Genomic DNA, 13,151 nt, shown 5'->3' with positions numbered 1-13,151 from the left:
AGAGCCAAATACATTTAAGCTCTTTAAGGATTGGCACGATCTCTTTTTTCCTCACTGGTTCATTAAAACAGCACCCACTTCAGAACAACTATTTATGAGCACAGTAATAGTTCAGAAAATATAAAATGATGGAAGAAGGAAACAGAAAAGTCCTTCATTTGAAGCCAAGAAGATGTGGGGATTAGATCTGTATTTGTTTTGACCAACTTTCTGGGAGAAATGCCGTGACTGTTTTGAACAAATGATAAATGTCTATAAAATATGGAATTCTATAGTAAAAACTATTTTGACATCTTTTGTTAAGAGACCAAAACAAAAAACAAGAAAATATACTGAATGTTGTATAGCTCAGAAATTAATAAATCCCCAAATTTCAATTTCCACTAAAATATTTATTTAATTAATGATATCTTACAGAAATAAATAAGAACAGTTTTTCTCTAATACAGATAGGTGTATTTATATATATTTTTTCTTTCTTTCTTTCTTTTTTTTTTTTTTTACAAAATCGAAGCATATCAAATTGTTTTCCCTAAAACTTTAGCTCAAAAAGGAATACTAGGAAACAAACAGAAATACTGAAATATGCTGATCATCAAATTATAACCATGGACCTTTTGAATCTCAGTATGACAGAAGATTTAGAGAAAAACCATGAGATTGGGAGTTAGGGCATCTGGGCTCCACTGTTGCCTTGTTACGTGTCACAAGCATGGTTCTCTGTATTTCTGAACCTTGGTTCTCTACCTTTATAAGAGGAATGATATTAGTTATACCAACTTCACAGGACTGTTGGGCAAATTAAAGCTGAATGTGAATGTACAGGAAAGCTCTTCATAATATGTAAAGAGCTACAAAAATAATAGTCTTGTTTAATTTCATATAAAAGAATCAATGCATATCTTCCTTCAACTGAAGAATAAGCACCAAAAACGTGTGTGTGTGTTTTCTTCAGTGGAATTATGTCACCCTATAAACCTAGAATAAGAAAATGCACCTTAACTAAGCACCAAAGCTTCTTGGACAAATGTGATATAAGGGATATTTCTATTACAGTTTTCTGGGCAGCTAAGTAGGAGCTAATGAGTCCTGAGGGTCATTTAAAACTCTGGAGGCTCAAAGAAAATGAAACAAGAATAGTTGTGTTACATCAAATGTCTAGGATAAAATAACCTACTCCTTATTTAGTGATTTCAAAGTCCATTAATTCTTCACAGAAGAAGAAACACTCAGTTATCAGTTGCAATTATTTGCTTATGTAAATACGACATTCTCTTATTCCAAAGATCAAATACTAGTCCTTGAGAGAAGTCCTAGTAAAATAAAATAACAAATTATCACAAATTTAGATACTAGTGGTTAAAAGTCTAGTTTCCCAACAACACAGGAAAGAAAAAGAATCCAAGACATCAATATAATAATGAAGAAAAAAAAAACCCCACAAAACCTGGCCATACTTCCATGTTATGATTAAGAAATAAAATGATAAAAACTGCAATATTTACAGATACATCAATCTTAAAATATGTAAAAACAAGGAAAATTAAAAATAGAAAAAGCAGTTTAGATAATTTTATGATAAACATGAATACACTTAAATGCTATTTAAAGTTCACTGCTTACACGGATACTACTTAACACAACATAGAAATAAGAAAAGTGTTCAATGTTTCAATTTTTAGTAGCAACATACAGAGAAAAGAAAAACTTGCCTAATGTTAACTTATTGTTAGGAATAGTATTACTGTAAAGTCACTATGCATGGAGTTATAGTCTAAAGCTACTCAAATAACTAGAAGTTAATATAATTTGCCATCTACTTAAAATATTACTACCAAGATATTGGTGAATCATGTACTAAAGATACTGAAGGCCCTTCCAAAACGAGATTTATGTGGGTCAAATATACTAGGTCATATAAAATTAGACCAGTTTATTCTCTCCCTTACTCCAACTCTTTTTAAGACTGATCTTATCAAAAGAAAAGTACACATTACCTCTCTTAATTCCCTTGCATCATCAGATGTAGTTATTCTTTGGGACAAAAATAAATGTTGTATTAGGAGTGTAAGATCAAAAATCTTTATAGATCTTTTGGAAACAAGATAATTGGAAAGGACTCAGTAACTACTAGGACACCATACAACTAAAAAAAGAAAGAAATTCATTCAATGAAGAACAGTATTTACTGACATCTACTGGATTTTTTACTTGTAACCTTCTCTATAAGCAATGAAAAACTTAACTACAGTAAAGTCTCTGGATTGAATCAAGTGTACTTCATTCAAGTTCTTCAGTTTCTTTGGTAAACAGATCTGCCAGATCAGCCAAGGTTAAGACGGAAGCTTCGGGATGCTTCACCGATGAGCTCGTGTGACTGCAGGGTTTCCCAAGGAAGTAGAGTCAGAAAGAAACCAAGGAATAAATGGTTACATTTGTGTTATATTTTGCTCTAGTCTCATAATAATATTAAGACATAATGATATAAAAATATTCTTATAATATAAAAACATATTTGCTCATAAGTGTTTGTAAGTGAACCATAAGAACCTTCAAGAAGAAAGTCAATGACAGGATCATTAGTACATCTCGTCAAAATTAGTGAAGACTTCTGTATAGCACTTTTAGGTTTTGTTATAAAATGTCTTTTCTCTCCACAATTCCTAAAATAAAGAAACAGAACCCATGCCAAATGCTGCTACAGCTCTCACCTTAGAATCTGCCTTCTTACTACCCAAAGTTAGTGTATTTGAAGAGAATTTCAACAGCTCTTGTAACTGCTATTTTATTTAAGCAGCTTAACTATAATTGCTGATTTCTGTTACACATGGAAACATCAGCAATAAAAAGCCTTCATGTCTGATGCAAATAGCTTTCACAGCAGACTCTTTCCTTCTCATAAACCACCAATGGAAGGAGATTTCTGGTTCAAATTGCTTCTTTGCTATGCACTGTGCCTCTGTATAGACATCCCTTCCAAGGCAATCATTTCTCTGTATCTGCCAACCATACCTGTCTCATAAGGATATATAGTAAGGCATTGGTTTATGTTTTCAAAATGACTTTGAAGAAAATTATGGAATAAATATTAGAAGGTTTTATAATTTTTAAACTTTATAAAATTTTATAATTTTAATGTTTTTTTTTTAAAGATTTTATTTATTTATTCATAAGAGACAGAGAGAAGGAAAAGACACAGGCAGAGGGACAAGCAGGCTCCTCGCAGGGAGCCCGATGTGGGACTCGATCCCAGGACTCCAGGATCACACCCTGAGCCAAAGGCAGACGCTCAACCACTGAGCCACCCAGGAGTCCCTAAAATTAAGTTTTTAAAATTAAGGTCACTCTGGTCTCTCTGCTTCTGTTCTGCCTTTGGAACAAATATCACAATCATCAGCTGAGTTTTAAGTCCAGATCTTCTCATGTGCATGTGACCAGCATGTGTGATGTATAAAGCAACACTGTAAGTTTCCTTTTAGAGATATCAGACGAAGGCTTTTAGGGTGGGCATAAAGATAGATTTCTTTAAAAAGTAATCCAACATGGCAAAGAAATGTAGGGCAGTTTAAATATTTTTAAACATTACAATCTCTATTAATAAATTAAGTCAAATATAGGATGCCCAGAGCATTGACTGGAAAATTTTAGATAGGTAAAATGTCCTGTTTTGCCTTTAAAAAATGTATCCGGTCATCTAAGTGAAGAAGTCCCAACACCTGTATAACCTTATATAAACAGGTAACATCCATCGGGCTTGTAGCAGATTATTATGTACCTCTTCTCAGCAGTTTTCAGCATTGCCTGCATTCTTTCTTCTATTGTTGCTTTAATTAAGAATCTGTGTACAATAGTAGGTCTAGAAGGTATGAAACAATGGTAAGTTCAAAAACTTCTTAAAACCAATTAGAACAAACAAGACTTCACATATTATATGCTATATTCATCAGTCACACGGTGCCCATTGTGGCAAGTACTAATCAAGGTGCTGGGGCGGTGGTCAGCAGTAAATAAAACAAACTAGTCTTAATGAACTAACATTCTAATGAGGGCAGACACACAATAAACACATAAATTAGATGATACAGATAATGCCATAAGGAAGCTGACATATGAGTTGAAACATGACTGATGGGAATGAGGCTGCTAAGCCAAGAAGCAGAAAGAGCATCTAAACAGAAGCAACAATAAATAAATGCAAGCTCTTGGGAAGAGAACATGCTTGGAACAAGCCTAAAATGTATGAAGGGCAGAAAGAAGCCTAGCGTGGCAGAAGTGTATTTTAACAGAGAGGCAGGGAGTGGAAATAAGATTGGAGAGTGGGCAGGAAACAACAGATCGTGTAGGGTCTGGAGGGACATGGCAGGAATCTGGGTTTTATTGTGGTTATGAGGGGAAGTCATCCGTGGGTTTTATGCGTGATTTGATTTATACTTGATTATACTGTAGACACCCCTTTGGCTGCTGTGTGGGAGATGGCCTATTAGGTAGCAAAGGGAAGACCAAGAAGTCAGTTAAGGAGTTCTGTAGGAGTCCAGATAAGATGGAGAGTTGTGTTCTGGTTGTTTCCATGGAAACAGTAACTAACAGAAGGTCTGGAATATCTTTTGCAGGTAGAGTTGGCAAGGCTTCAGTGATGGTTTGGATGTGTGGCACAAAGAGAGAAGTATGGAAGAGTCTTAGATTTATGGTCTGAGAAACTACAGTTAAGAGAGTCAGATTATAAGATGGGGAGGGCTTGGAGTGGGTAGGAATGCAGTAGGAATACACTTTCTTTTACCCATGTTAAATCTGAGTTTTCCATTAGCTAGGTATCTAAGGGGAGGTGGAGTCCAGCTATGGGTGAAGCAAAAGAGCTGGGAATGAGAGTCTGAGACAGGAGCTGAAAGGGCATGTCTAGACCAGGGACATATATCTGAGAGTCATCCACATATAAATGTTACTTAAAGCTCTGGAACTGGATAAGCTCATTTAGAAGTGTAGATAAGAAAAAAAGAACCTGCAGGGACCAATGGCAAGAAGTAGGTCATAATAATATTATGAATCACATTTCAGTGGCACAGTGAGGACAAAAACTCAACCGGAAAGGCTGAGAGAGTAAGGTTAAGAAGGGAAAGGGGGCAGTGGAGTGTTTTTAAAGCAGATGATATTAAGACATATTTATCTGGTCATATATTACAAGAGGAATGTCCTTGAGAATATGAGAAGGGATGGGACCTATGACAAGTGGAATGGCTGGCTTTTGAAAGAAAAGGGACATTTCACCCACTGTAATAAAAGGGAAGGAACATACTGTGCTTTCCTGCTTATTGCTATAGATGAATTATTCATACCTCTACCTACAACCAAGGCTTGCACTTGAGTATTATTCTGGCACTCTCTCTTCTCTCTTGCTTCACTAGTTCTCCATTTCTAATGGATTGCTCCATTATTTCTCCCATATGAAAGGAAAAAGCAACAACAAAAAAACTTCTTGATCTCATACTCTTCCTTTTCTCTGTTCTTTGAAGCAAAACTGCTCAAAATACGAGTCCCATCAGTGATGCAGAGACAGCAGTGTACTGTGCTTAAAAGTATGATTGAGGAGGCAGAGGAGCTATGTTTGAAACCCGCTGCCACTCTTGCTACCTATGTGACCTTGGACAAATTACTTAAACCCTCTCTGCTAGATAAGTGTTTGTTGATAAATAAATGAAACCCTATTCTCTCTTATACTCAAATCAGGCTATCGCCTCCACAACTACCAAAACTGGTTTCGATCTCCATTCTGCTAAATTTAAGGGTCAATTCTCATTTTTTATCTTACTTGGCATTTTAATAATACAGTTGTTGATACAGTTGGTCATATCCTTCTTCTTGAGTTACATTCTTTACTTGACTTCCAGGAACCTCTCTATTCTGATTTTCTTCCCAACTCATTGTTTGATTTTCATCTGTTACCTTTGCTGGTTCTTTCTCTTCTCCCATGGCCTCTAACTTTGGTGTGCTCTGGAGTCCAGTCATTGATCCTCTTCTCTATCTATACACATTCCCTTGGTAATCTCACTCAGCCCCGTGACTTAAAAATACCATTATATGCTGTTGACTTTCAAATATATCTCTAGCACAGACTTCTCCTGAACTCAGGACTTGTACATCCAATTACAGAATACCTATCTCCATTATTCTAATAAATATCAAACAAACATCTCAAATTTCTATTTAAAATAGACTTCTGTTCTTTCCTTACCAAACCTGCTCTACCCTGTAGTCCTTCCTGGCTCATCTGAAACCTACTTCATCCTTCTAGTTTTCTAGGTCAAAAACCATGGCATTGACCTTGACTTGCTCACATCCCATGTCTACTCTGTCCACACATAACTACTGGTTCTCAAAATATGTCCAGAACCTGACTACTTCACATCATATCCACTGCTGCTCCCATGGTTCAGGTCACCTTTAACTCTTACTAGGATTACACAACAGCCTCCTAACTGTTCTCTCTTCTTCTACTCCTCATATGTTCCCCTTTCCCCTGGCCCTGAACATACAGCACTCAGAAAGATTATCTCAAAACAAGTTAGAACTTGTCACTCCTCTGCTCAAAGCCTGCCGTTGGTTCCCTATCTTATACACAGTGAAATCAAGGTCCTCATAGTGACCTCATAGGCCCTATAAAATCCCCTCCCCTACCAGCTCTCTGACTTCATCTCCTACTACTCTCCTCTACTTATTCTGCTTCGGTAACTCTGGCTCCTTACTATTCCTCAAACATACCAGGCAGTCTTGACAGGGTCTTTGCACTAAGTGTGCTATCTGCTTGAATATTCTTCCCCATACAAATCTTGCATGCCAGGTGGCTTTGTGGGTTAAGCATCTGACTCTTGATTTTGGCTCAGGTCATGATGTCAGGGTTGAGAGACTGAGCCCCATAACCCCATGTCAGGCTCCATGGAGCCTGCTTAAGATTCTCTCTCTTCCTCTGTTCCTCCCTGCCCCTTGCTCCTCCTTCTCTTTAAAAAAAAAAAAAAAAAAACCTGCATGCCATCCTGCTTAGTCAAATGTTTTTTTTTTTTTTTTTTTTTTTTTAACTGGGCTCCATTTTAGGCCAACTTGGGGCTTGAACTCACAACGCTGAGACCAAGACCTGAGGTAAGATCAAGAGGTGGACATTTAACCAATGGGACCGCTCAGGAGTCCCCAGCCAAATGCACTCTTTATTTTTAAAGATTTTATTTATTTATTCATTAGAGACACAGAGAGATAGAGAGAGAGGCAGAGACACAGGCAGAGGGAGAAACAGGCTCCAAGCAGGAAGCCCAATGTTAGATTCGATCCTAGGTCTCCAGGATCACACCCTGGGCTGAAGCCGGCGCTAAACCGCTGAGCCACCCGGCTGCCCCCAAATGCACTCTTTATCCTCCTTCCCTACTCTACTTTTCCAGCTCCTAACATAGCATATATTTTACTTATGTTATTGTTCACCATCTGTCTCTCTACCAACTATCATAATTTCCATGAGGGCATCTCAAATAACTAGAACAGTGCCTGGCACACAGAAGGTGCTCAATAAAAATTTACTGAATGAAGTATGTGGGTACTGATGCAGGTATATTACTCAAGTTGGTGATGGAAAGATGAGATGCTTCAAATCTGACTTTATCTGTGTTCTACATATGAGGCAAGACTGTCATCAGTGGGGAGCAGGAAGTTATAGAAGACTTTTAAGATCATCTCTTCAGAAAATGGAAAAAAAATCTATCTACTAGGGAAGCATAGTAGGATTGTCAGGTAGTGCTGAATGGCCTTTCATCTGAGCTGAATCCAGACCATGCTTTGGAAAACAATGATAAGACAAGGCGGCAATGTTTAAAAATATAAGAAGAAAAACAAACCCAAAAAACCCCAACCAAATAAGACATAACTGCATTTTAAATGACACTGGACAGTACTTAGAACAAGTGTGCTGTTATTACAGTTATGTTACTTTGTCATATTTTACTATGGGTTTGTTTGATGAACATGTCTCTTTCATGCTGAAAACTAAAAGTCCTCATTTGTTCTCCTGGCTATTGCTTAGAGAGCAATCCAGCTTTTAACAGTAGGTCATACAAGATGGCATCTCCTGTTACTCCTCTCCACATACTCTATTCCTAAGCAATTCTCAACTCTTTTGGGTCCCTAGGGATCTCCTGGTGTTTATCTCCTCTGTGTTCCTGCACATGCAACTCTCTTTGGCTGTGTGAGCACCCCTTTCTAGCCTAGCTTTGAAGTAATTGTTCTTCAAGACTCAACCTAATGAAGCCTTCCATGACTCTAAGCACAACTAATGACTCCCTTCTGTTACCACAGTACTTCTATTACATTTTTGCACACTTTGCTGCAATAGGTCAGCTCTTGGGCTTCCTATACTACATAGCAACCTCTTTGGGGGAGCAGACTATGTCTTACTCAATTTGAGTCTTCAATATCTAGTATAATGAGTGACATATAGTTGCCACTCAGTCAATATTTAATGAATACTCAGTACAGATATTTTTTAAACATTCAAGGCATCTACCATCTAGGAGGTAATACATCTAAGAAGCCTTATGAAGGGTAACTGTCTATTCTGACATTTGAATGAAAGTAGTAGATATTACACAATACTCACTATTAGGTTGGGCCTCAACTAAATCTAGTTATCTCTTAGAGTAGCCCTAAGGGACTATCTTTTCCTAAGGGAAAGAATTTAAAAAGGAGTCATGAATGGGATATGCCTTCTTTTAAAAACAGGCTACTTTAAACAATCAAAAATCACTTCTCCTCAAAGTCATGATGGATGCTTTCAACTCTGCAGCTTAGTTTAAGAAACTGTTTTGGTGAAGTGAACAGCGTAATTTTTCCAAGAAGGGAGACACAAATATGGGAGAATTCAGGGATTTGCTGTTTGGAGGAGAGAGGGTTGGAAATCTCAAAATGTCTTTTGGTCATATACTTGAACATTTAATAAATAAGTCATTAAAAATGAATAGGTTATATGAATATAAATTAAGAGTTTAAACACTGATTTATATCTTAGAAACTGGAAGCAAATGTAACTGATGCTAACTTTAGTCCTTACTTTGTTTGTCCAATCCGGTGCACCCTCCCAATGGCCTGAAGCTCATGGGCAGGGTTTAAGATGGGCTCCACCAAGAGAACATGAGTTGCTTCAATGATAGTTAATCCATTAGAACCTGTGTGCAGGGGCAGCAGCAAGATATTGATTTGGGGATCATGTTTAAATGCTGAAAGGTTCTCCTAAAAAAAGAAAGGTATATTTAGATTTTAGCTGGATCACTTAGAGCAGTATATTATAGCTCATATTAAGAAGCCTAATAGTATTCAGGTCACTGTGAAATGTAATAATTAAGACAATTAAATATAAATTACCGATTTCAGAAAATGTAAACTTGTCTGACCTTCGTGAGGACAAGGGTCACATAAACTCTCTTATTCTTTATGATACAGTGGAAACACAAGATACATGTACCTGATGTATGCCAATTAAACTACATGAGAGAGAAAAAGAAAGTGTGTGCCAGAGTGAGGATGAGATCAGAGACATAAATCTGTTACATTTTTACTTGGTCTTCTTTTGTGTTTTTTTGTCTCAGGGTGTGCGCCAGTCGTCGTGCTGAGCGTAGCGTAAGCAATTTGACCACATAGGGTTTTTTCCTGGTGTAGTGTCTTGAGAACCTAATCCTGGCATGAGGGCCCTGTCCATTGAACAGGTGTATCACAGATCATCTTTTCCTCTATTGAAGCAAACGACCTCAAGTCAGAAGATCTTTAAAAAAAAAAATGACCTTGCTATGGGTATAAATGAATAGATAGAAAATAATTAGTTTCTCTACTTTGCTTTTGAATGTTAGTTTTATAATGAATCAATAACTCAAATCTTTACACAAGACAATAAATGCAAGTAAGCTATTAACAGCAGTTTTAATTTACAACTAAATCTCCCCTCAAAAAAAGTAAAAATCTTCTTGACGTACCTGAAATGTCTTAACACGACTGATTTGAGCAAATTCCATGTTGTTGTCAGTGAGGGCTTTTGAAATAATATCTAATACATCTTGCCACTAGAACACGTAAAAAAATAAGAAAACAAATTTTTGTATAGTTTTCAAATAAAAAGGAATTGAAAAGGAACTAAATCTAAATTACTTTTGTACTTCAGAATTAACATAAAAACAAACTTTCAAATGTGGTTCTACCAATATTATTTTACACTACCAAAATGGCAGTGGTTTTTGTTTGTTCTAAGTCAAATGCTGGTTAAATTTAGGGTAAAAGACATAGGTGTTTTTGGGAACTGAATTAAGATAAACATAAATAATGGAATGCTTAATGGATAAAGTTGCCTATCTTTTAAAAATAAAAACTACAACTTTTACTTCATATTTTATTCAATAGATTACTTTTTCTTTTTCTCAAATAACCAATTTAATTTGTGGAATGAGACTTTCAAGGTTACAGATTCTAATTTTTAACAAATTAACATTAGAAAATGCCCATAAAACATTAACAGGAAATGTAGCTATAGAAATTGCCTTTGTAAAGCATCACCAAATTTCTCTAAAAATAATTTTATCCTATGGAAATAGAAAAAAAAAGAACATGGAAAATCTAACAGTAATTCTAAATCTCAACTATATTAGAACAAACATTAAACATGAGTTCTCAGATATGAGCTGACAGAAAGCCAGTCTGAGGTAAGACTCAGAATGAAAATGTTGATTATACCGTTGAGAAGACGAGTGCTTTAGCCCCTGGGTCTCTAAGTTGGATTCTCATCAGAGTTCTGACCACAGCTTCCACTTTTGTAGAATGGCTGCCCTTTGGACATAAACAAGAAAACACATCACTACCAAATAAATCTAGTTTACAATGGAAAGGAAAACCAATATAAAACACTTTTATTACCAAAACTACATGTACATCAAAACAAACTATCAGGTTCTATGTGTTCACTCTTCTTTATTTTGTATTTGCTGGAAATTTTCTTTAGCTAGAAGCTATAGAACTTAAATCTAGGGAAAACTGCTTCTGAAACATACCAGAAAATCATATAGTGATATATGACCATAAAGAGAAGATTTTTAGGTTAAAGTAGGTAGGATTTGTAGTTAGAAGATTTTATTATTTCAGATCAGCAGAATTCATATATTAAAAGCACTCCTCACTTCAGATATTATATGGCATTAGAAATCTTAAGAATATAATGAATCAGAATTCTAATGTAAGCAAACTGTGAAGGATCCAACTCAGGAAGGATCCTTTCTTGGAGGGAATTACAAAGGACAGTGACAGAGGTATAAATAACATCTACTTGGAGAGCAGCAGATTTCTATAAAGCTAAATAAACACACACGGGTGGGTTTTACATTTTCCATAACCATTTCCATCATTAAAGTATGAAAAGGAAAAAAATGAAGAAATAATAAAATGAGGAAATGAGCAAATGTTTTCATAGCCTTCTGAGAAAATTTTCCTCCTGGAATGCTCTGGGAGATGGCAAGACATGAAGATATTAAGGGTATGGGATTTTTAGCACTTTTACAGAGACACTCAGAGGTAAAATATGTAAATGAAACAAGAAAGAAAGGCATTGCAACTTTTAGTTAGCAAGACAGAATTATGGAAGAAGTTTTAAAATTCTAATACTAAAATCTTAAGTCTACATAATTATATAATTCTCTGGTATGCAGATTGCTAATTATACGTGCAAGGTTAAAAAATATAAAGGATCTGTTTCAGTCTAAAAATTGTCTTAAAAAAGAGCAAAATTATATCAAATAAGAGAAAGCAGGAAATCAGCATGAAGTATTGTTAATGAGTTTAGATAGAAACATACGTATCCCTCGCAAAGTCTCATTTCAAAATTTTTTTTTTTTTAAAGATTTTATTTGAGAGAGAGAGAATGAGAGAAAGAGAGCACAAGCAGGGGGAAAGGGCAGAGGGAGAAGCACACTCTCTGCTGAGCAGGGAGCCCAATGCCAGGTTCGATTCCTGGACTCCAGGGTCATGACCTGAGCTAAAGGCAAACACTTAACCAACTGAGTCACCAAGGCGCCCCTCAAAAATATTTTCAAATGAAATACCATAACTATAAAACCTTCCATTTACTAAGTTGCTTCTTATGAAAAGTTCAAAAGAAAACCTAATAATCTTTAATAAACAACATTCCAAATTAGAGTGCTAACTCTGAAGGAAAAGACCAGAACATTCACTTTTATCAAAGTCTGGACAGTTCAGTGGTAGCTCTCAATGAGCCCTTGCAAATATCACAGCCTGGAACCATTTGGTCCTAGTTCAGTTACTTTCACTGTGAATGAATAATAAGGAAGCCTAGAAATCTAAAGCTCTGCTTGGCAGAAAGGTACATGGTAGTGAGACTACTTTAACACTCTTTTCTTCCACATGGATGGAAGTGGCTACTGAGAAGAGAAAAATGCATAGAATTCTTGATGGGTAGCCCATGTATACTGACTTGCATGCCCTGCATAATTTTAAAAAACAAATCCAATACATGCAAAATCCTGTTAGGCCAATATGTTTAAATAGTTTCTTTCAAGACAAAAGATTTCCTATTTTAGACTATTTGAAGCCATTTAAATGATCATAAATTGTCATTAAAAACGCTGCTTCCAGTTGCAAGAGGATATGTTGAGTTTATTTTTTTAAAGATTATTTGCTTGAGAGAGAGAGCGCACATGCACACATTGAGTGGGGAGGGCAGAGGGAAAAGGACAGAGAGAGTCTTAAGCAGACTCTGAACACAGAGCACTTATGTGGGCCTCGATCTCATGATCTGGAGATAACAACCTGAGCCAAAATCAAGAGTTGGATATTCAACCGACTGTGCCACCCAGATGCCCCTGTTGAGTTTATTTATTTTTAAAAAAGATTTTATTTATTTATTTATTTATGAGAGACAGAGAGAGAGAGAGAGAGAGAGAGAGAGAGGCAAGACACAGGCAGAGGGAGAAGCAGGCTCCATGAGGGGAGCCTGACGTGGGACTCGATCCCAGGTCTCCAGGATCACACCCTGGGCTGAAGGCTGCACTAAACCGCTGAGCCACCCGGGCTGCCCTGTTGAGTTTATTTTAATAACGATTCCTAATTTGCTACTAAATGAAAAGAAAATG

The 13,151-nt window shown here is 36.3% G+C and overlaps 1 protein-coding gene across 2 annotated transcripts in view; it reads right to left on the bottom strand.

Moving 5' to 3' along the window:
- Nucleotides 1-371: 371 nt before the first annotated feature.
- SHPRH (SNF2 histone linker PHD RING helicase) overlaps nt 372-13,151 on the bottom strand; it is a 90,632-nt gene continuing 77,852 nt past the window's right edge. For both annotated transcript variants that reach the window (XM_025997968.2, XM_025997969.2), the window contains exons 26-30: nt 10,747-10,839; nt 9,996-10,082; nt 9,080-9,258; nt 3,776-3,856; nt 372-2,377 (exon numbers count right to left, since the gene is read on the bottom strand). In XM_025997968.2, coding sequence (XP_025853753.1) covers nt 2,281-2,377; nt 3,776-3,856; nt 9,080-9,258; nt 9,996-10,082; nt 10,747-10,839 — 537 coding nt within the window. In that variant the 3' untranslated portion in view covers nt 372-2,280. The remainder of the gene's footprint in view (nt 2,378-3,775; nt 3,857-9,079; nt 9,259-9,995; nt 10,083-10,746; nt 10,840-13,151) is intronic.

The sequence above is a fragment of the Vulpes vulpes genome, chromosome 1, assembly GCF_048418805.1.
Source record: "Vulpes vulpes isolate BD-2025 chromosome 1, VulVul3, whole genome shotgun sequence".
In the NCBI taxonomy this organism is placed as follows: domain Eukaryota; kingdom Metazoa; phylum Chordata; class Mammalia; order Carnivora; family Canidae; genus Vulpes; species Vulpes vulpes.
Note: the sequence above shows the minus strand (reverse complement) of the source record. Positions and strands in the feature narration are given on the sequence as shown.